The sequence below is a fragment of the Macrotis lagotis genome, chromosome 6 (assembly GCF_037893015.1).
Source record: "Macrotis lagotis isolate mMagLag1 chromosome 6, bilby.v1.9.chrom.fasta, whole genome shotgun sequence".
Classification (NCBI taxonomy): Eukaryota; Metazoa; Chordata; class Mammalia; order Peramelemorphia; family Peramelidae; genus Macrotis; species Macrotis lagotis.
This window is the reverse complement of record NC_133663.1, coordinates 106,647,388-106,667,781: the sequence shown is the minus strand read 5'-3', so window position 1 is coordinate 106,667,781 and position 20,394 is coordinate 106,647,388. Positions and strand designations below refer to the sequence as shown.

Genomic DNA, 20,394 nt, shown 5'->3' with positions numbered 1-20,394 from the left:
TCCCCAGTGTCCTTCCCTACCACATCCACAGAAACATCACATAGAACAGATTACATTTTTTAAGGAAGACAATCAATACAAATGATGAATTCATTGAAAAAGTTAGAAACTTGTGCACTATGTATGTAACCCCTGCAGAGCTGCCACTTCTTCCAAAGGCTGTCCTGGGGCTGCCCTCTCATCTCCTTTGGATTTTGCTTGATCTTCCTCATTTAGTTGCATTCCCTTTTGGTTTTGTGGTATGTCCTTCTTTCTCTTTATGTGGTGGTAATTCTGTGTCTATTGTTCTGGTTCTGCTGTAATCATTTTTATTGGAAACCTTTTTTTTTTTCCTCTTTGAATTTAAAGTATAATTGGATGACCATTATGAAATAAAAATATAAATTTGGTAACTGACAATTAAATTGAATGAATTGTGTCACATCTCAACTAAGACTGATCTACTGAGGGAAGGTAGCAGTCCATTTGTTTTTTAACATGAATTTCTTTCTTTCTTTTTCCAACTACATGCAAAGATAGTTTTCAACATTCACTTTTTTTGGTAACATTTTTCAGTTCTCCATTTTTCTCTCTCTCCTCCCCTATAGCCTTGACAGTGAGTAATCTGATAGAAGTTTCACTTGTATAGCTATGTTAAATATATTTCCATATTAATCATGTAGTGAAAGCAGAATCAGAACAAAAGGGAATAAAAGAACCATGAGAGGAGAAAAACAAAACATAAAGCAAAATTGAAAATAGTAAGCTTTGGTCTGTATTCTGACTTCATAGTTATTTCTCTGGATGTGGATGGTATTTTCCATCACAAGTCCTTTAGAATTGTTTTTGATCATTGTACTGCTGAGAGCTAAATCTATCATAGTTGATTAGTTGCTGTTAATGTGTACCATGTTGTCCCGGTTCTGCTCACTTCACTCAGCATCAGTTCATGGAAGTCTTTCCAGGCTTTTCTGAAGTTTTCCAGTTCACGATTTCTTATAGAACAGTAGCACTCCATCAAATTTATGTACTACAGTTTGTTCAGCCATTTCCCCATTTGATAGGCATCCTCTCAATTTCCAGTTCTTTGTCACTACAAAAAGAGCTGCTATAAATATTTTTTATATATGTATCTTTTCTCCTTTTGCGTGATTTCTTTGTATTATAGACCTAACATGGTATTGCTGGATCAAAGGATGTAGTTTTTTTTGCTCTTTGCAGACTCTACCTCACACCAGATGTCACCCATGCCTACATACACTGGGTGTCAACCACTCTTAAACTGTGTTAAACCACTCCTATACTGGTGTTAACTACTCTTTGATGGGTATTAAGCACTCCTCTACTGGGTGTTAATCACTTCTTCACTGGGTATTAACCACTCCTATGCTGGGTATAATCACACCTGCACTGGGTATTTAACCACTCCTATACTGGCTATTAGCCATTCTTAAATATCCACCCTCATTCCTCCCACCAGGAATATATTTTAAGAGAATATCATCCCCTGTTCAGCTTCTTTCTCTGTGACTTGTCTGTGCAGTAGGCTACTCTGTTTTCTCCCCCCTTCCTTTCTCCATTCTGGATCCATGTGATCACTTCTTCATGCTACTGAACCCATATGGTCCCAGCTCCATGTGGCTGGATCCAGCCCAGACACCATCTTGTGGCTTTTTATTGTTTCCCTTTCTTAAATGTCTTTCCTATTCTCCCCCAGCCTAGCTGTAACTGTCTCTTCTTTGTTTAACTTTACTATTTTCTTAAAAACTCACCTTCTTTACCTTTAAAATTTAACTTTAAAAAAGTTACCTAATCTTTTTGTTGTAATCTGTGAACCTTTGCAGCAACCTATGAATTAGAGTCTATGCTTTTTCTTACCCTTCTGAGTGAGTCTGGTGATTTTGTCACTCAAAATGTTCCACAGTTGTCTCTCTCATCTCACCCCAGCTGCTTTGGCAGCACTAACAAAATATGCTTAAGAACTGTGAGTGTTTACACTCATCCATACCCACCCTCCCATACAATCCAGTGTGTGTGTCACACACACAGACACACACACACACACAGTCTCACTCCCTATAAAGCATTGTTTGTGGAAATAAATAATACTTAAATAATTGGACAAATGCTCACTTTTTATGGATAAACCAATCAATGTGATAAACATTATTTAATTTCCTTGTTTAGGGTTTACCAGAAGGTTTTTGATAGGACTAGAAAAAAGTAATGCAATTCATACAGAGAGACACAAAACAATCTCTAGGGAAATAATGAAAGTAGAAAAATTCTTCCTTTCCTTCAGTGGTTCCTTATCACTGTGTGTAATAAAAATATATTAAAGAAAAATTTCTGAGACTGATCTGAGCAAAGGAAAGTTTTTATTTACTTTTTTCCAGAAAAGGGGCAAACTCATTGACACGCTAAGACAGTGAAGTCAAGGAGCCATACTAAAAAAGCAGTTTGATTTATAAAGATTCTAACTGTAATTTACCCACCCTAACCTTCTTCCTCTTTAGCCCATTGACTGAGTTTTAGGGGTACACTCTATTCATGGAAATCTACCCCCAGCAACAAATACAAAAAAATGGAATGTAATATTTTCAAAATATATATTTCACCAGATGATGGAGTGACCTGTTACTGGAACTTCTTAGTTTAGAGATTCTGATGACCTTCATACTGTTTTTGACTAGAAAAAGTAGGATCCTCATGTTAAGTGCCTCAGTTAGCAAAATAGTCTTATTGCAAAAGCAGGATGTCCTGGGTCCCTTGGAAGGCAAAGATTTCTTAACAAAAACACTTTAACCCTGAGAGGACTTCACCAGAAATTATCCCAGTCATCATTTTCAGGGTAAAATACAAAATCCTCTTATTTGGTTCAAAGCTATTTATAGATGAGTATGTGCTGCTTCTCCTCTCCCCCTCCCCTCCCCCAACACACCTTCATATACATGGACTCCACTTTTCCAGTTGTATACTTTGTATGTCCCTGTACTTTTTGATCCAGTGACACTAGCCTCCTTGTTCCCCAACCACAACTCTCCATCTAGGCTCTGATTATTTTCTTGGGCTGTTATTTATTCCTGGAATGCTTTCTCTCTTCATCTCCACCTACTGGTTTCTATGTCTTCCTTCTCTCACCCTCTTCCTCTCTTTATTTCTTCCTCTTTCTCCCTTCTGTCCTTCCTTCCTTACTTTATGTTGCATTGCTGTATCCTATTTTCAGCTTCCCATGAGATATGTTAAGTGTCTACATTCAGGTCAATAAAGAAGCCTTTTCTGAGCCTTCATTTCTAGTGCTTTCCTCCTTTTTGATTATTTCCTATTTATCTGCTATATAGTTTGCTTCTTGCCTCATCCATAAAACTGTGAACTCCTCAAGGGCAAGGATTATTTTCTGTCCTTTTCCCAAGTGTTTAGCATAGTGGTTGGTATATATTAGGCACAATAATAATGCTTACTGACTGACTGATTTTCTTAAAAATGCCAGTCTTTGTGTCAGTCATTAAACTTAAAGTGGTTTCCTTGTTGATTCCAGAATGGGATAATATTTATAAAATACCTAGCCAAGTCCTTGATATAATGCCTGGTGCTGAACAAATGCTTATTCCTTTACCTTTATTTTATCATTTTTTTAAATAAATTTCATTGTAAACCTGATTTGTTTGTGTGTGTGTGTGTGTGTGTGTGGTGCCTGTGCTTGCTTGTAGATATAGTTTGTGCTCAATTTTATTGCTATTGGTACAAGATGAACAAAGTTTGGAGACCAACTTCCTTTTCTACTAACATAATCACATAGCTTTTAAATTAGTTAGGAGTTGTTAAATAGCCTAAATTTTTCTAAGTTGAGATTTCTGAGGTAACAAGGAGAGGTATATTGCATCCTTTGGGGAATCTATACTATACATGTACGAGAGAGTAATTGAAATGGTTAATGGACTAGTTGCCCAGGAGTCTTCCTGTTCCTGAACATTTCAGATATTAAATTTCCTGCAGGATAATTAACATAATTAACATAAGCATTCTAGGTCTGAGAAAGGCAGCATATAATCTGATCTTGACTTTTCATACTGCAAAATTTTACAATGTCAAATAAGGTCTGTGAAAATTACCTACAAAATAAGAATAACATGATAGAATCTATATGTTTTGGATCTTCATAAATGAAAAGAATTTCTGATTCTTTTTCTATTATTTTGACTTTGATAAAAAGATGGTAATTCTTTTTTTACTTTCTCCTTCCTTCCTTCCTTCCTTCCTTCCTTCCTTCCTTCCTTCCTTCCTTCCTTCCTTCCTTCCTTCCTCTCTCTCTCTCTCTCTCGAAATGCATGAAAACATATAGATTGTAGAGTCATTACCTTAAAGCATGTTCTGTGGTTAATCATGTTCATTTATATGAATGGTGGAGGGTTGTAATGAGTTGAGCTACTTGGAATAAAGGTCCTTCTACTCTTCTTTATGTTACATTGCTATATCCTATTTTTAGCTTCCCTTGAGATATGTTAAGTGTCTACATTCAGGTCAATAAGGGATAGTGGAGTACCTCCTTCACTGAATTGTTCAAAAGTGTTTACAATCATCCACTTGCCTGTGGAAAATGTATATAATTGTGTTATTTTGTTGGTAATGTGAGCTACAGTATAGCCTTATTTTGCCATATAAATGATATCTAAAATGACTTTATGAGCATGAAAATAAGAAAAGGATCTAAAGACACAAACACTGGAGAAGAGAGTCATCTAAATAGTCATAAAATGTAATCAGTGAGGTAGAGACAAAGAAATCTGTTCAAGACTGGTAGTGTGGAAATGATTGCTGTAGTGGTACAGGTAAGAACATAGAAAAAGATAGTTGAGACTAGATAAACAGATGTAGTGATAGAAACAACTGTGTACCAAAGTATTGCTTTTTATGCCTTTTTAATTTATAAACAGAATGGTAGCTGTCAAGCGTAAAGCAAGAACTTTTCTTAATATGCTCCATTTGGTATTTCAAAATAAAGTATATTGAAGAATAAAAAAATTTTAAATCAATATTGGATAAATTTTCCCATTTTTCTGGTGATACCAAACAGATATCCTAATGTTACAAGGACTCCCACAGCATCCAATGGTCACCAGTAATCCTGTTTCCTATCAGATCAGATAATATAAAATCAGGCCAAATCAGGACTCCAACAGCATCCAGTCCTGTTTCCTATCAAATCAGGTCATAGGGTTAAATGGTTTTGGAAAAGACAGGTGAGAAAGATTTTTTTGCACACCATAATGTATAAATCATGTTGCCATTAACTTGGTTGGTTTGGTCCTCTTCCATTATGAAATAACAGCTATCATCTTCCACATAATATTTTGGTCTCTTAGGACAATTTAAGTTGGGTTTCATCACCTTTCCTTGTTTGCTTATAAATGATTTTCTCTCTTCCTTATTTTATTTGAAATTCAGGAAAAGTCTTTAACTTTCTCCATTATATTTTTCTTTCTTCCTTATGACAAAAAACTACCCTGAGCTTTAATAGCATATATCAGAGATAGTATGTGGTTCATCTCCTTATGTTCTTATTAAGCAAATAATATGCTTCAAATATTGGATTCCTTTAGAGAAATATGTATGCATTATTGTGCAGTTGAAGAAAACTATTGGTAAGAATAATTTTCTTACCCTATGTGCAATATTTAAATTACTATATTATAAATTAAATTATATGTATTTAGAAATGTCTTAACTGAATAGAAATGAGAATTAAATGTAAATGTTCTTTTGAAACTTTCTCTAAATTAAAATATTAACACACATGTACATATATATATATATATATATATATATATGGAACTGTAAGGAGACCAGTGCCACAGGTACCCCGGAATAGAGTAGTGAAAGTGGGAAGGATCCCATTGTGAAAGGCTTTACATGCCAAACAGAGGACTTTTAGATTTGATTTTGTAGGTAGAAGGAACCCTGGAAATTTGTTAATCAGAGGGGTGATACAGGAGCTTTAGGAAAATTTTTGGCAGTTTGTGAAGGGGAGAGATGTGTGGGGAGAGACAAGTTAGAAAGCTATTACACTTCTCTAGCAGAGAGGTGATCAATAAGGTAGTAACTGTGTGACTCAATAGAATAGAAGATAAGATGAGAATTGTGAAAGGAGAAACAAAAGATTTGATACTTTACTGAATATCTGATTGAGAGTGAATTGATTTGGGAGGATAGTGATCACTTTTATCATAATAGGGATTTGGATATAAGGGACTGAACTTTTGAGGTAAATAGCATGCTGAGGTTTAAAATGCCTATAGTACCTCCAGGTCAAGATGTATAAAAGGCAATTGATAATGCAGGAAGAACTCAAGTGAGAGACTGTGACTGGGGGTGGTTTTAGCCTTTAACCTTAACTTTTATGTCATCCATGACACTGTCAATGAACTTTTCCTTGATATACTTTTCTTTGGGTTTTAGGGATATTATTCTCTCCTAGCCTTTCCTCTTAACCTGTTTGAGTCCCTCTTATTTTCCTTTTTATTTTTGTGGGTTTCCTGAAGGACTCTCCTATACCCTCTTCTTTTCTCTCTCTATGCCATTTCCCTTACATGATCACATTAGTAGTTATGCATTCATTTCTCATTTCTGTGCTGTTGATTCTCAAATTTACTTATTCTGCCGGGAATTCTTTACTTCAGCTCTCAATTGGACTTCTAGAACTGGATGCTATGTAAAGTCTTAAATTCAGCTTGTAGAAAGCTGAATTTGTTATAATTTTTCCTCAAACCCTTTTCTCCTCCTAACTTCCATATTACCATTAAAGATACTACCATCTTCCCAGATACATACCAAAGTTTGCAACCTAGATGTCTTTCCCAACTTCTCTCTCTCTCTCTCTCTCTCTCTCTCTCTCTCTCTCTCTCCTATTGGAACATCTCTCACATACTCTACTCTTCTCACATGGCCATAACTGTGGGGCAGGCCCTCATCAAATCATGTTCTATTGCTATATGTAGTCTGCTGGTTGGCTCCCTGCCACAAAGTTCTCACCACTCCATTCTATTCTCTGCTTGGTTGGTTGTCACAGTAATTTTTCTAAAGCCAGTGATGCACTCTGACCCTGCTTTTCATCTCTGGAATCAAACATAATAAAAAATCTTTGATTGGTATTCAAGACCTTTTGTAGCCTGACCTTTTCCTACTTTTCTAATGTTCTTACTTAACAAGTGTGTTTTTTCTTTTAATTACTTACTTAAAATGTATGACTGACATTTTAGATATAGTCTCTTGATTTATATTTAGTGAAGGAGTCTGTAGCTGAGCTAAATAACTATACTGACAATATCTTCTGTGTATTTTTTTTTGGACTACAAGGTTTTTTTTTCTTTTACATTGTAGTAGGTCCCACATATTAGTATGTAGAAATATTTTCTAATTCACTCGACAATAATAATTGCTCTTCTATACATAATCACAAAGGGATTATGAAGGAATCAAATGATCTGGCGTGATCTGCTTTGCCTACAAATGACCATATAAATATGATTTTGATTCTAATTTTATTTAATTGATTTGCTTTTCTGGTTCCCATTCATGCCAAAATTGGATTTTTCATGTTTCTTTTCTTTCTCTTAACTCATATGAAATACTTTCTTTAGTCTATTAATGCTTATACTTTCATATATCTAAAGCATCAAACAAAATGCCTATTTAATATATTGGGTAGAACACTGAGACTGCAATAAAACTGTTCTCAAAAACGTAAAAGTTTTTAGACACCGGGCAAGTCACTTAACTCTATTTGTCTCAATTTCCTCAGTTTAAAAAAAATAACATTAGTAAAGTGCTTATTTGCCTAGTGTCTGGCACCTAGTAGTCACTTAATAAATGCTTGTTCCTTTCCTTTTCTCTTAGCCACTTATCTTTTCTACATTGAACTATCATTTTACTATTAGTATGTTGGATTGGTTATTTTATCCAGTATGTATTTTAATGCTGTAGTTTTTAAAAATTTTTCTGTCTTTTCATGATTGCCAGGAATAAATTTGCTCATATGCAGAGATTTAAGACTTTATGGTTGCTTTCCATTTTTTTATGTTTCTCTACCACATTTTGAATTGGTTATTTTTATTTGTGTTTTTTGTTTTAATATCAGTTATTTCTGGATAAAGCACCCCTTCTCAACCTCTTCTAATTGCATATACTCCAGAAGTCTCATCTGATAACAAGGGGGAAGAGTTAAGTAAAAGCAACCATTACATTTATTACAATTATATTTTTATGAGCAAAAATGTTTTTCATGGAGCTATAATTTTTGGATATTATAGATGAATTTATATATTCAGAAATGAAATAGTCCTAGTCTATTTGTTGATTATTTTGTTACTCTTGTAATGTTAAGAAGCCATCACTCATCATAACTTGTAAAAAATGTTTATTTTTAAAGGGATGTCTCAAGAGTAGCCGACAAATATCACCACAGGAATTCATCCATGAACTGAAAATGGGGGCTGTGGATGAAAGACTTGTTACATGCTTAGAGTCTCTCCGTGTGTCTTTGACCAGTAACCCTGTCAGGTAATTCATTTGCCATAAAACTATTATGGCAGGTAGAATGATTTAACAGATGTAGTGAATTTATGATCGATTTTTCCTTGAATATATTTCATCATAATATTTTTACTTTAGTAGTTTGATAACTTCTTACTGTTAAATTGAGTTTGTGGTTCTTTTGAGTGTGAAGAACCATTGTTAATCTGTTTACTTGGAAGGGTATCATATAATGGTGATATACTATAGAATTGATTGTGTGTTATGTGTATGTGTCTATGTGTATACTTATTTCTCTTTGTAATCCTGTGAATATTTGAATGAAAATATATTCTTGGGAGAATTTAGAAGAGGGGGAAGAAAACAATCTTTTCTCTTGAATTTTCTTTTTCTTCTTTCCCTTTGTCTCCCTTTTGTCAGCTATCTAGTTTTTCATGACTTTTATTTTGGCTTCACTTCAGCCTCACCTAGCAGTGGTTAGCATTTGCACCACTTATTTCAGCTCTTCGGGTCTCTATCTGTAGCTGTAGTGAAGAAGAACTACATCCCTGTTACCAGGCTTTCTCAAAACAAAGAAACAAACAAATTTTAAAAAATAATAAAACCAACTCTGATAAACTTAGGTTTTATTGTAGCATTTTGGGCAAAGTATACTTGAAGGTGAAATTTTGAATAGAGTACTAGAGAATCTTTCCTCAGACATTCACTATCTATGTGACCTAGGGCTAGTCATTTACTTTTCTGGGCTTGTATCCTCATTTGTAAAATGAGGGATTTGAATGAGATGATCCAAACAAGTTTGAACCCTCTGATGCTATCACCAGAAGAATGATCTAAATGTACATTAACTGAAGAGAAAGAAAATATATGCTTCCTTTGGGCAAAATAGAAAATATCTTGAGCCATCCTTGGAGGAAAAAGAGGATGAATGCCAACAAGTCCTAAGTTACAAGGATGCTGAGATATTTAGTTGTTACCAAATAATGGTTCTTAGGAGGAGGAAACTATAGAAAAGTGGTACAGTGCTCCAGTATGGCAGCTAAAACTGAGAGAAATAAGATGCTGCACCTGTGGACCCCTGCCTTTGGCAGATCAAATAAAATAACGTGATATGGCAATTATGCATAATTTAAGAAATTTCTCTTCAGAGAGAAGTATTGCCTTTTTTTCTTACATTTTTCCAAGATTATTTTCCAAGCAGAGATTAGAGTCTGCTTTATTTAGTTCTTTATTTCATACAGCTACATATCAAAATACATGTATTAACATACATATGTATTTGAGCATATATATATTTATGAATATATATGAATGTGTATGTATAAATATGAGTGTGTATATGTATGTATACATTTATATCTATATGGTGTTTCTAAGGTCTTAAATATATGTACCACTTAATATTGCTGCTGTAGCTTTACATACTTTTTTTTTGAAAATGTCTTTTTGACTCTTTATGTGTCATTTCCTGAAAAGGCTTTGAATAAATAATATATGAATGAAAAATGCATTGTAGACTATATAACTACTAATGTTTTTTCCAAACATAATAATTTTTATAGTTTGATAAAGTAGAAAGCAAGTATAGGATGACAGTTTTGCACATTCAATTTTGTGAACCTTTTCTGAATCAAAATTTTTATCAGAAATATAGTATTTTTAAGATTATATCTTATGTTCTACTTCTCCCCCCCAAAAGCTTAAAACTACCCTAAAACTTTTGGGACATCCTATAAATAGTATTATAGGCATGAATTTTCTTGATTACATTGTTTCATATTTCTTTATATGCTTTATTGTATTTACCTTGTTTTGCTAAATGCTGAAGTTGAACAATAAAGTTAAAAGTTTAACTTCATATTTCAATGTTGAACTTAATGTTACTAATTAAAATGAAGATACGGTGATTTCTAAGATTAAAATACTTTTTGAACATGATTGTTTCCATTTATTTGTTTGAAATCTTATATTGTATATTATCATTCCCTGATGACATTACTATGATTAAAATTGAGTTTTATTTACATGTACCAACAAGTATTATATAAGTCATACTTTTATTTCTAGTTAGAAAACTTCATTTTTAAAAATAAATATTTTAACTTTAAAAGAACTAAGGGAAGTCAAAGAAACAGTAACACTGCCAAGTTGCTTATATCACCTTCCAGAAAGATGAGTTTATTTGAAAAGGACTAAGGAAAACATTGAAATGTATTATAGAATGTTTACAGTTATGATTCAGGTACCATAATTTTACCATTAAAGTTTGACAGTAACTGAATAGACAAACTACTTCAATCTTGTTTTCAATGATATCAAAAAAGGTCTGGTTATATATAAAAATCTTTAGATACTTCTATAAACCTTGTCTAGCAGCTGATTTTTGGAGGGGAAAAATGGTCATAAATACTAGAAACTGTTTTTTAAAGCTTTTTTTTGTATGTGTGATTTCAGGTGGAAAATTATTGGTTGAACTGGGGGAAGGTTTTTTTGAAGAGAATAAATTCTCTTAAGGACTTTACATTTTACAATAACATGTAAATTAAACATAATTTGAGTACTGTGAGCAAAAATAACTGAGGGAAATAGAGTCAAGAAATATTTCATTAAGAAGGAGGTGCAGAGAGCTAAAACGTGGAAATGAGGGAGATGTGCATTCCTACATGAGGGTGGATTGTGCATTTTAATAGATGTGGAAAATAGAATGCTGAATTTGGAAGAAAAGGAAGGTTTTAAAATGCAGGGCTGAGTAATTTGTATAGCAATATTCTTAATATAGTTCCCAGAGAGGAACAGTATAATCCATATATAGTACAATTGGCTTTGACAGCAAATGACTATCACTTTCTGGTCCTTCAATTCTGTTCCTCTGATTAACATCATTTTATTTTTATTGGCTGTTGGATTTTAGGGAATTGCAAGTACACTGTGAATTAGGACTGTGTACCGTGATATTGTGATACATAGAAGTATTAAGTTAACTTATTTAATTTTCATTTTACTAAAAAAACCTTTAGATGTTTTTTTCAATCAAACTAATGTCTGGTTTTATTTGGGCCAGTATCTTGGGAGTCATTTAGATTTGATAGGTGTTCTTTTACTTCTTACTTACCTATATTTGGTCTCAATACCTGTATTCTATTTTTTTCTATAGTTTTTGGTAATAAAATAGATAAAAGGATAATAGTAGTAGAGTATATTTGCTTTTTGAACATTAAAACTCTCTTTAAACATGTGTTGTTATACATAATACTATATCACTCATCCCTGCAGTAGATAGACATCCCTGTACTTGGTACCAAACAGCTTTTTATCATCCTTAGCATTTTCCTAAACACCCAAATCCACTTGGATTCCGACTATATTATTATCCTGTCTTGTATGTTTCCTTGGTTTATATGTACCTTATGAATCTTAGTTTATTGCAGGGTTTCTTGTGAGATCTCTTTAGATTGATTCCCCCTTTTATATTCTTGTTTGGGAGAAAGCCATAATATAGATTTTGCAAAATTAGAGATTAGCTAGCCAGACCATAGGGAAAGGAGACAAGAGATTATAGGCAGGTCTTTGAAAACTCTGATCATAAGAGTTCAGAATAAATAGAGAAGAAAGGAAAGTTGGTGTATAGATTAATGACTTGGGAGAATAAGGGAGGGATGAGGTTATGCTGTCAATCTCAAATAGAAAAGGAGCCACTAAATTGTTTATAAGGACTGCCCTGGGTGCAGATTGATTTAGAAAACTATGAATTAATATTTTTATTTTTATTTTGTTAAAATTTCCCTGACATTTTAATCTGGTTTGGGCCTCATTAGGAAGTATCATGAATCACATGTGACTCACTTAGTCTATGTTTTACCACTTCTGATGCTTATAATAGAGCTTATAATGAGGAAAAGAGAATATTCGATAGTCCAACAAAATTCATCAAGAAGAAATAAAGAAATTCCATTCAAAACTATTATAGAATATATAAATAAAATTCACAGGTACTATATAACTGCAATTACAAAACATTACTATGGAAATAAAAACAGCTAAATAATTAGGGAGTAATTAATTGCTCATTGGTAGACCAAGCTAATGCGATAAAAATGCCAACATTATTTAAATCAAGTGCCATACCAAAATACTGAAGAAATATAGCTCTAGAAAAAAATTCATTTGGAGGGGGGGAAAAGTCAAAAAGCTCAAGGGAAATAATGAACAGAGGACGGGCTTAAGGCAACCTCAAAGCATTAATTAAGAAAATGATCCTAATTACTATTACTATTTGACAGAAATCTTGAAGGAACCAAGTTTTGCAGACATTAAGCACAGACCAGTATCTTAAGATTCAAATGATACACAATTTAGAATTTGAAGATTATATAATAAACATATCATAGGAGAAAGGAAGAAACCACATTTTTGATCTGGATAGGTGAAGAGTCCTTGACTAAACAAGGGATACAGGAAATAAAATGGACAATTTTGATTATATTGTTTACCAATGATACGAAATGACTAAAGAGTCACAGCGGTTTTGCAACTTCTGTTAACTTGGAAAATACTGAAATGCTCACACAGGTTATCACAACCACAGTTAACTTCAAAAAACAAAAAACAGACCCAAGATTAAAATAAAAGCAATAACAATCATAAGCAAAAAGTTTTATTTTGTTGGAGGAGAGAAACTAGACACTTTTGCCAGGGCCCCTCTAATAGGAGACCTGCTTTAGTGTGGGCATATCTCAATACATACAACAATGGCTAGGCAGTGAGGCGGTGACCCTTACAGTAGGTAAGAGCAACAGCTGAGTTTGATTTATAGTAGGGCTAACAGTCAAGTGCTACAGGTGCTTTTTCCTGATCTCAGAGACCACTTGGTGCTGGTGTGGAGCAATTAGGGGGTTTTTCTGTGTCTGAGTTCCTCTAGAGACTGAGCACAAAGGATTGCTTTTCCACTATGCTCAGATCATAGCTTGCTTGCTTGCTGTGATCTTCTAATAGTAAAATTAAAACAGGGTGTCTTCTAATAGAAAAAATAAAGGAATGCAAAGAGCAGGATATTCATGGCATGGGGATCCTAATAATATAATGATATATAAAATTTAAATCTTTGCACAAACAAATCAAATATTGCTAAGGTTAGAAGGGAAAGATCTATCATTCTATAGCTCTCCTTTTTATAGCTTAACCTCCTTGAGAATGCCTACTAAATTAGATATCTCAACTTCCTTTTCCTCTCACTCTGGGATCTAGTTTCCAAACTTAATCTTTCTTTTTTAAAAATTTTATTTATATTATTATATAAATATATTATATATAATTATATTAATTATATATATACATAATATATTATTTATATAAGGCAGTGGGGTTAAGTGACTTGCCCAGGGTCACACAGCTAGATAATTGGTAAGTGTCTGAGGCTGGATTTGAACTCAGGTCCTCTTGATGCCAGGGCTAGGTACTCCATCCATTGCAGCACCTAGTTGCCCCTTGCTGCCCCTCAGCCAACTGAAACTGCTTTCTCCTAAATTACCAGAATCTCTCAGTTGTCTGATATAAAGAGTCTAGTCTTCTTCATCTGTTTTCTTTTTTCTTTTTTTTCTTTCTTTTTTCTTTTGTAAATTTATTTTTATTAAAGATATTATTTGAGTTTTACATTTTCCCCTCAATTTTGCTTCCCCCCCCCCCCAGAAAGCACTCTGTCAGTCTTTACTTTGTTTCCATGTTGTACCTTGTTCCAAATTGGATGTGATGAGAGAGAAATCATATCCTTAAAGAAGAGAAGAGAAGTCTAAGAGGTAACAAGATTAGATAATAAGATATCTGTTTTTTTCTAAATTAAAGGGAATAGTCCTTGCACTTTGTTCAAACTCCACAGCTCCTTATCTGGATACAGATAGCACTCTCCTTTGCAGACAGCCCAAAATTGTTCCTGATTGTTGCACTGATGGAATGAGCAAGTCCTTCAAGGTTGAACATCATTCCCATGTTGCTGTTAGGGTGTACAGTGTTTTTCTGCTTCTGCTCATCTCACTCAGCATCAGTTCATGCAAATCCCTCCACGCTTCCCTGAAATCCCTTCCCTCCTGGTTTCTAATAAAACAGTAGTGTTCCATGACATACATATACCACAGTTTGCTAAGCCATTTCCCAATTGAAGGACATTTACTTGATTTCCAATTCTTTGCCACCACAAACAGGGCTGCTATAAATATTTTTGTACAAGTAATGTTTTTACCCTTTTTCATCATCTCTTCAGGGTATAGACCCAGTAGTGGTATTGCTGGGTCAAAGGGTATGCACATTTTTGTTGCCCTTTGGGCATAGTTCCAAATAGCTCTCCAGAAGGGTTGGATGAGTTCACAGCTCCACCAACAGTGGAATAGTGTCCCAGATTTCCCACATCCCTTCTAACAATGATCATTATCCTTCCTGGTCATACTGGCCAATCTGAGAGGTGTGAGGCGGTACCTCAGAGAAGCTTTAATTTGCATTTCTCTAATAATTAATGATTTAGAACTTTTTTCATATGGCTATGAATTACTTTGATCTCCTCATCTGTAAATTGCCTTTGCATATCCTTTGACCATTTGTCAGTTGGGGAATGGCTTTTTGTTTTAAAAATATGTCTCAGTTCTCTGTATATTTTAGAAATGAGTCCTCTGTCAGAATCATTAGTTGTAAAGATTGTTTCCCAATTTACTACATTTCTTTTGATCTTGGTTACATTGGTTTTATCTGTGCAAAAGCTTTTTAATTTAATGTAATCGAAATCATCTAATTGGTTTTTGGTGATATTCTCCAACTCTTCCTTAGTCATAAACTGTTCCCCTTTCCATAGATCTGACAGGTAGACTAGTCCTTGATCTTCTGATTTGCTTATAGTATTGTTTTTTATGTCTATGTCCTGTAACCATTTGGATCTTATCTTGGTAAAGGGTGTGAGGTGTTGGTCTAATCTAAGTTTCTTCCATACTAACTTCCAATTTTCCCAGCAATTTTTATCAAAGAGGGAGTTTTTTTCCCAATGGCCGGACTCTTTGGGTTTATCAAACAGCAGATTACTATAATCATCTCCTGCTTTTACACCTAGTCTATTCCACTGGTCCACCACTCTGTTTCTTTGCCAATACTAAACAGTTTGATGACTGATGCTTTATAATATAATTTTAGATCAGGTAGGGCTAAGCCACCTTCTTTTGCACTTTTTTTCATTAAGCTCCTGGCAATTCTCGACTTTTTATTTCTCCATATGAATTTACTTACCATTTTTTCTAACTTGTTAAAGTAATATTTTGGAATTTTGATTGGTAGGGCACTAAACAGATAGTTTAGTTTTGGTGGAATTGTCATTTTTATTATATTAGCTCTACCTATCCATGAGCAGTTAATATTTGCCCAGTTATTTAAATCTAATTTAATTTGTGGGAGAAGTGTTTTATAATTGTTTTCAAAAGGATTTTGAGACTTCCAAATATTTTATATTGTCTGAGGTTACTTTGAATGGGATTTCTCTTTCTAGCTCTTCCTGCTGTATCTTGCTAGACATATATAGAAAAGTTGAGGATTTATGAGGGTTTATTTTATAACCTGCAACTTTGCTAAAATTGCTAATTGTTTCCCGTAGTTTTTTAGATGATTTCTTGGAATTTTCTAGGTAGAGCATCATGTCATCTGCAAAGAGTGAGAGTTTTGTCTCTTCCTTTCCCAATTCTAATTCCTTTAATTTCTTTTTCTTCTCTAATTGCTGATGCTAACATTTCTAATACAATATTGAATAGTAGTGGTGATAATGGGCACCCTTGTTTCACCCCTGATCTTATTGGGAATGCCTCTAGCCTCTCCCCATTGAGTATAATGCTTGTTGATGGTTTCAGATAGATACTGCTAATTATTTTAAGGAACAGTCCATTTATTCCTACACTCTCTAGTGTTTTTAATAGGAATGGATGCTATATTTTGTCAAAAGCTTTTTCAGCATCTATTGATATAATCATATGATTTCTGATAGGTTTGTTGATATAATTAAGTATATTAACAGTTTTCCTAATATTGAACCAATCCTGCATTCCTGGAATAAATCCTACTTGATCATAATGTATTATCCTAGTGATGACTTGTTGTAATCGTTTTGCTAAGATTTTATTTAGGATTTTTGCATCTATATTCATCAGGGAGATAGGTCTATAATTTTCTTTCTCTGTTTTAACTCTTCCTGGTTTAGGTAACAGTACCATATTGGTTTCATAGAAAGAGTTAGGCAGAGTTCCATCTTTCCCTATTTTTACAAAGAGTTTATATAGGATTGGAACCAATTGTTCCTTAAATGTTTGGTAGAATTCACTCGTGAATCCATCAGGCCCTGCAGATTTTTTTTTTAGGGAGTTCAGTAATGGCTTGTTGAATTTCTTTTTCTGAGATAGGGTTGTTTAGGTATTTAATCTCTTCTTCATTTAACCTGGGCAATTTATATTTTTGTAAATATTCATCCATTTCACTTAGATTATCGTATTTATTGGCATAGAGTTGGGCAAAATAATTTTGAATTATTACTTTAATTTCCTCCTCATTGGTGGTGAGTTCACCTTTTTCATTTATGATACTAGCTATTTGGTTTTTTTCTTTTTTTAAATCAAATTGACCAGAGGTTTATCAATTTTATTGGTTTTTTTTCATAATACCAACTTTTGGTTTTGTTTATTAATTTAATAGTTTTTTTGCTTTCAATTTTATTAATTTCTCCTTTAATTTTTAGAATTTCTAATTTGTTACTTAATTGGGGATTTTTGATTTGTTCTTTCTCTAATTTTTTTAGTTGCATGTTTAGTTCATTGATTTCCTCTTTCTCCAATTTATTCACATAAGCATTTAGAGCTATAATATATCCCCTGAGAGTTGCTGTCAGTGAATCCCCCACCCAAGTCTGATGAGAAGAAGATTCAGGTGTTTCTCCTCTCTCCCTTCTTCCCCACCTCTTAGTGTAATGTGATTTACCCCCATTGAATCCCCTCCCTCCTTCCGTTGGTATGTTGTTTCATTATTATCATTATCTATGATAAAATGGTTAATTCTTTATATAATTTGTTTTTTGGTCCACTCATTTTTTAAAATGAGGTTATTCAGTATCCAATTTGTTCTGGGTCTATATCTCCTTGGCCCAGTATTGCATATGACTTTTATTGCATTGTGATCTGAGAAAAGATGTATTCACTATTTCTGCCTTTCTGCAGTTGATCATTAGGTTTTTATGTCCTAGTACATGGTCAATTTTTGTATAAATTCTATGTACTGCAGAGAAAAAGGTATATTCCTTTCTATCCCTATTCAGTTTCCTCCATAAATCTACCATATCTAATTTTTCTAACAATCTATTTACCTCCCTAATTTCTTTCTTGTTTGTTTTATGATTCAATTTATCTAGATCTGATAGCGGGAGGTTGAGGTCTCCCACTAGTAGAGTTTTGCTAGCTATGTCTTCCTGTAATTCTTTCAGCTTCTCCTTCAAGAATTTGGATGCTGCTCCACTGGGTGCATATATATTCAATATTGAAATGACTTTATTGTCTATGGTACCTTTTAGGAGGATATAGTTTCCTTCCTTATCTCTTTTAACGCTGTCTATTTTTGCTGCTGCTTTGTCTGAGATAGGGATTGCTACCCCTGCTTTTTTTACTTCAGCTGAAGCAAAATATATTTTGCTCCAACCTTTTACCTTTACTCTATATGTATCTCTCTGCTTCAAATGAGTTTCTTGTAAGCAGCATATTGTAGGATTCTGGTTTTTAATCCACTCTGCTATTTGCTTATGTTTTAAGGGAGAGTTCATTCCATTCACATTCAAGGTTATGATTACTAATTCTTTATTGCCCTCTGTGCTATCTTCCCTCTGTTTGTATTTTCCCCCCTTTCCCTCTTTTATCCATATTCCCCAGTCTTTTGTTTCTGAAAACCACCCCCCTTCAGTGTGTTTGCCCTCCTATATCACACCCTCCCCTTTCTTTCCCCTTTCCCTTTTTCCCTTTTCCCCTTCTCCCTTCCCTTCCTTTTATTATTTCCCCTTATTTCCTCCACTCCCCTTCCCTTTCTCAGTCCCCCCTCCCCTTTTTCCCCTTTTAATACTTGAAAGGTTAGATGTTTTATAAGTTAACTGAGTATGTGTAGGTTGACTTTAAGCCAGGTCTGATGAGAAGAAGATTCAGGTGTTTCTCCTCTGCTCCCTTCTTCCCCACTATTACCATAGGTTTTTTGTACCTCTTAGTGTAATACGATTTACCCCATTCAATCCCCTCCCTCCTCCTGTCTCTTTCCTGTCCCCCTTTTTAGGGCGGTAGTGTTTTTTTTTTAGATCATTCTATCTAAGTCATAGAAAATTCTGAGTGTCTGACCCTTCTAGTTCTGTATATTCTATCTAATAGAGTCTAAATTCCTGAGAGTTATTAGAGTCTTTCTCTGAAATAGGGTTAAAGCCAGTTACATCCCATTAGATGGAAATGTCATGAATGTCCCATCATTTCTGGCAAGGTGTATTCTCTCTGTTAGAGTAACATTTATTGCATTTTTTTTCTTTTACTGCCCCCCCCTTTTTTTACCTTTTCATGTGTTTCTTGAACTTCCTGTTTGATGTCCAAATTTTCTGTTTAGCTGTGGTCTTTTCATCAGAAATTTTTGGAATTCTTCCATTTCGTTAAATGTCCATCTTTTTCCCTGGAAGAGTAGGTTCAGCTTTGCAGGAAAGAAGATTCTTGGCTGCATTCCAAGCTCCTGCTCTTTGTAATATCTTGTTCCAGCCCCTTTGATCCCTTAATGTTGATACAGCCAGGTCCTGGGTGATCCTTACTGTGGCTCCTTGATATTTAAATTGTTTCTTTCTGGCTGCTTGCAGGATTTTCTCTTTTATCGGATAGTTCTGCAGTTTGGCCACAACATTCCTTGGTATTTTCATTTTAGGATCTTTTTCTGGTGGGGAATCAATGTATTCTTTCAGTAACTACTTTGCCCTCCGATTCCATGATATCAGGGCGGTTTTCTGGTACTAGATCCTGTAATATTAAGTCCAGGCTTTTTTTTCTCTTCAGTGTTTTCAGGAAGTCCTATACTTTTCAGGTTGCCCCATCTCAATCTATTCTCGAGGTCAGTGGTTTTGTTGATGAGGTATTTTACATTTGCTTCTATTTTTTTCTATTTTTTTGATTTTGTTTAACTGACTTGCTGTCTCATGGAGTCATTAGTTTCTGTAGACTCCATTCTTTTTTGCGGGGGGAGGAGTTTTCTTCATTAACCTTTTGCAACTCCTTTTCCAATTGGTCAATTCTACTTTTGAAAGAGCTTTCCATTTGACCAACTGAGGTTTTGAGAGAATTAATTTCTTTTTACATTTGCTCATTTGAGGATCTGAGAGAATTGTTCTCATTTTGTAATTGTCCAATTGATGATCTGAGAGATTTATTCTCCTTTTGTGTTTGTCCAATTGTACTTTCTAAGGTTTTGTTTTCTTGTTGCAAGGTATTAATTGTCTCTCCCAAATTTTTAAGCTCCTTCCTTATTTCTTCGAGGAAGTCTTTCTGTGCTGGAGACCAGATTGTATTCTCCTCAGATGTTCCCGGTCTCTCTGGGTTGGGGTCTTTCCCTTCCAGGAATTTTTCTATGGATCCACCTTCCCGCTGACCCTTCTTCATTATGCTAAGCCCTTGAGTTGGGTGGGGCTGGTTCACCTGGGCTTGGGATCTCTAAAGGCTTTACTGAGTGCAATTTCTCTGGCTGGCCAGTAGGAGGTGCTGGTTGCCCTCTCTGGGGTGTCTGTGACCTTGGTTGCAGGCCTTCTCCCTTTGCTTGAGGGAGGGATTGGAGCTATTGAATCCTTTTGCCTTCAATCAGTGGTGGGCTTTACCCTGG

The 20,394-nt window shown here is 34.4% G+C and overlaps 1 protein-coding gene across 10 annotated transcripts in view; it reads left to right on the top strand.

The window, feature by feature from the left end:
* Window positions 1-20,394, top strand: part of DIAPH3 (diaphanous related formin 3) — a 543,832-nt gene that overhangs the window by 94,438 nt on the left and 429,000 nt on the right. For all 10 annotated transcript variants that reach the window (XM_074191775.1, XM_074191779.1, XM_074191781.1 and 7 more), the window contains one exon: window positions 8,405-8,535. In XM_074191775.1, the coding sequence (XP_074047876.1) occupies window positions 8,405-8,535 (131 nt within the window). The remainder of the gene's footprint in view (window positions 1-8,404; window positions 8,536-20,394) is intronic.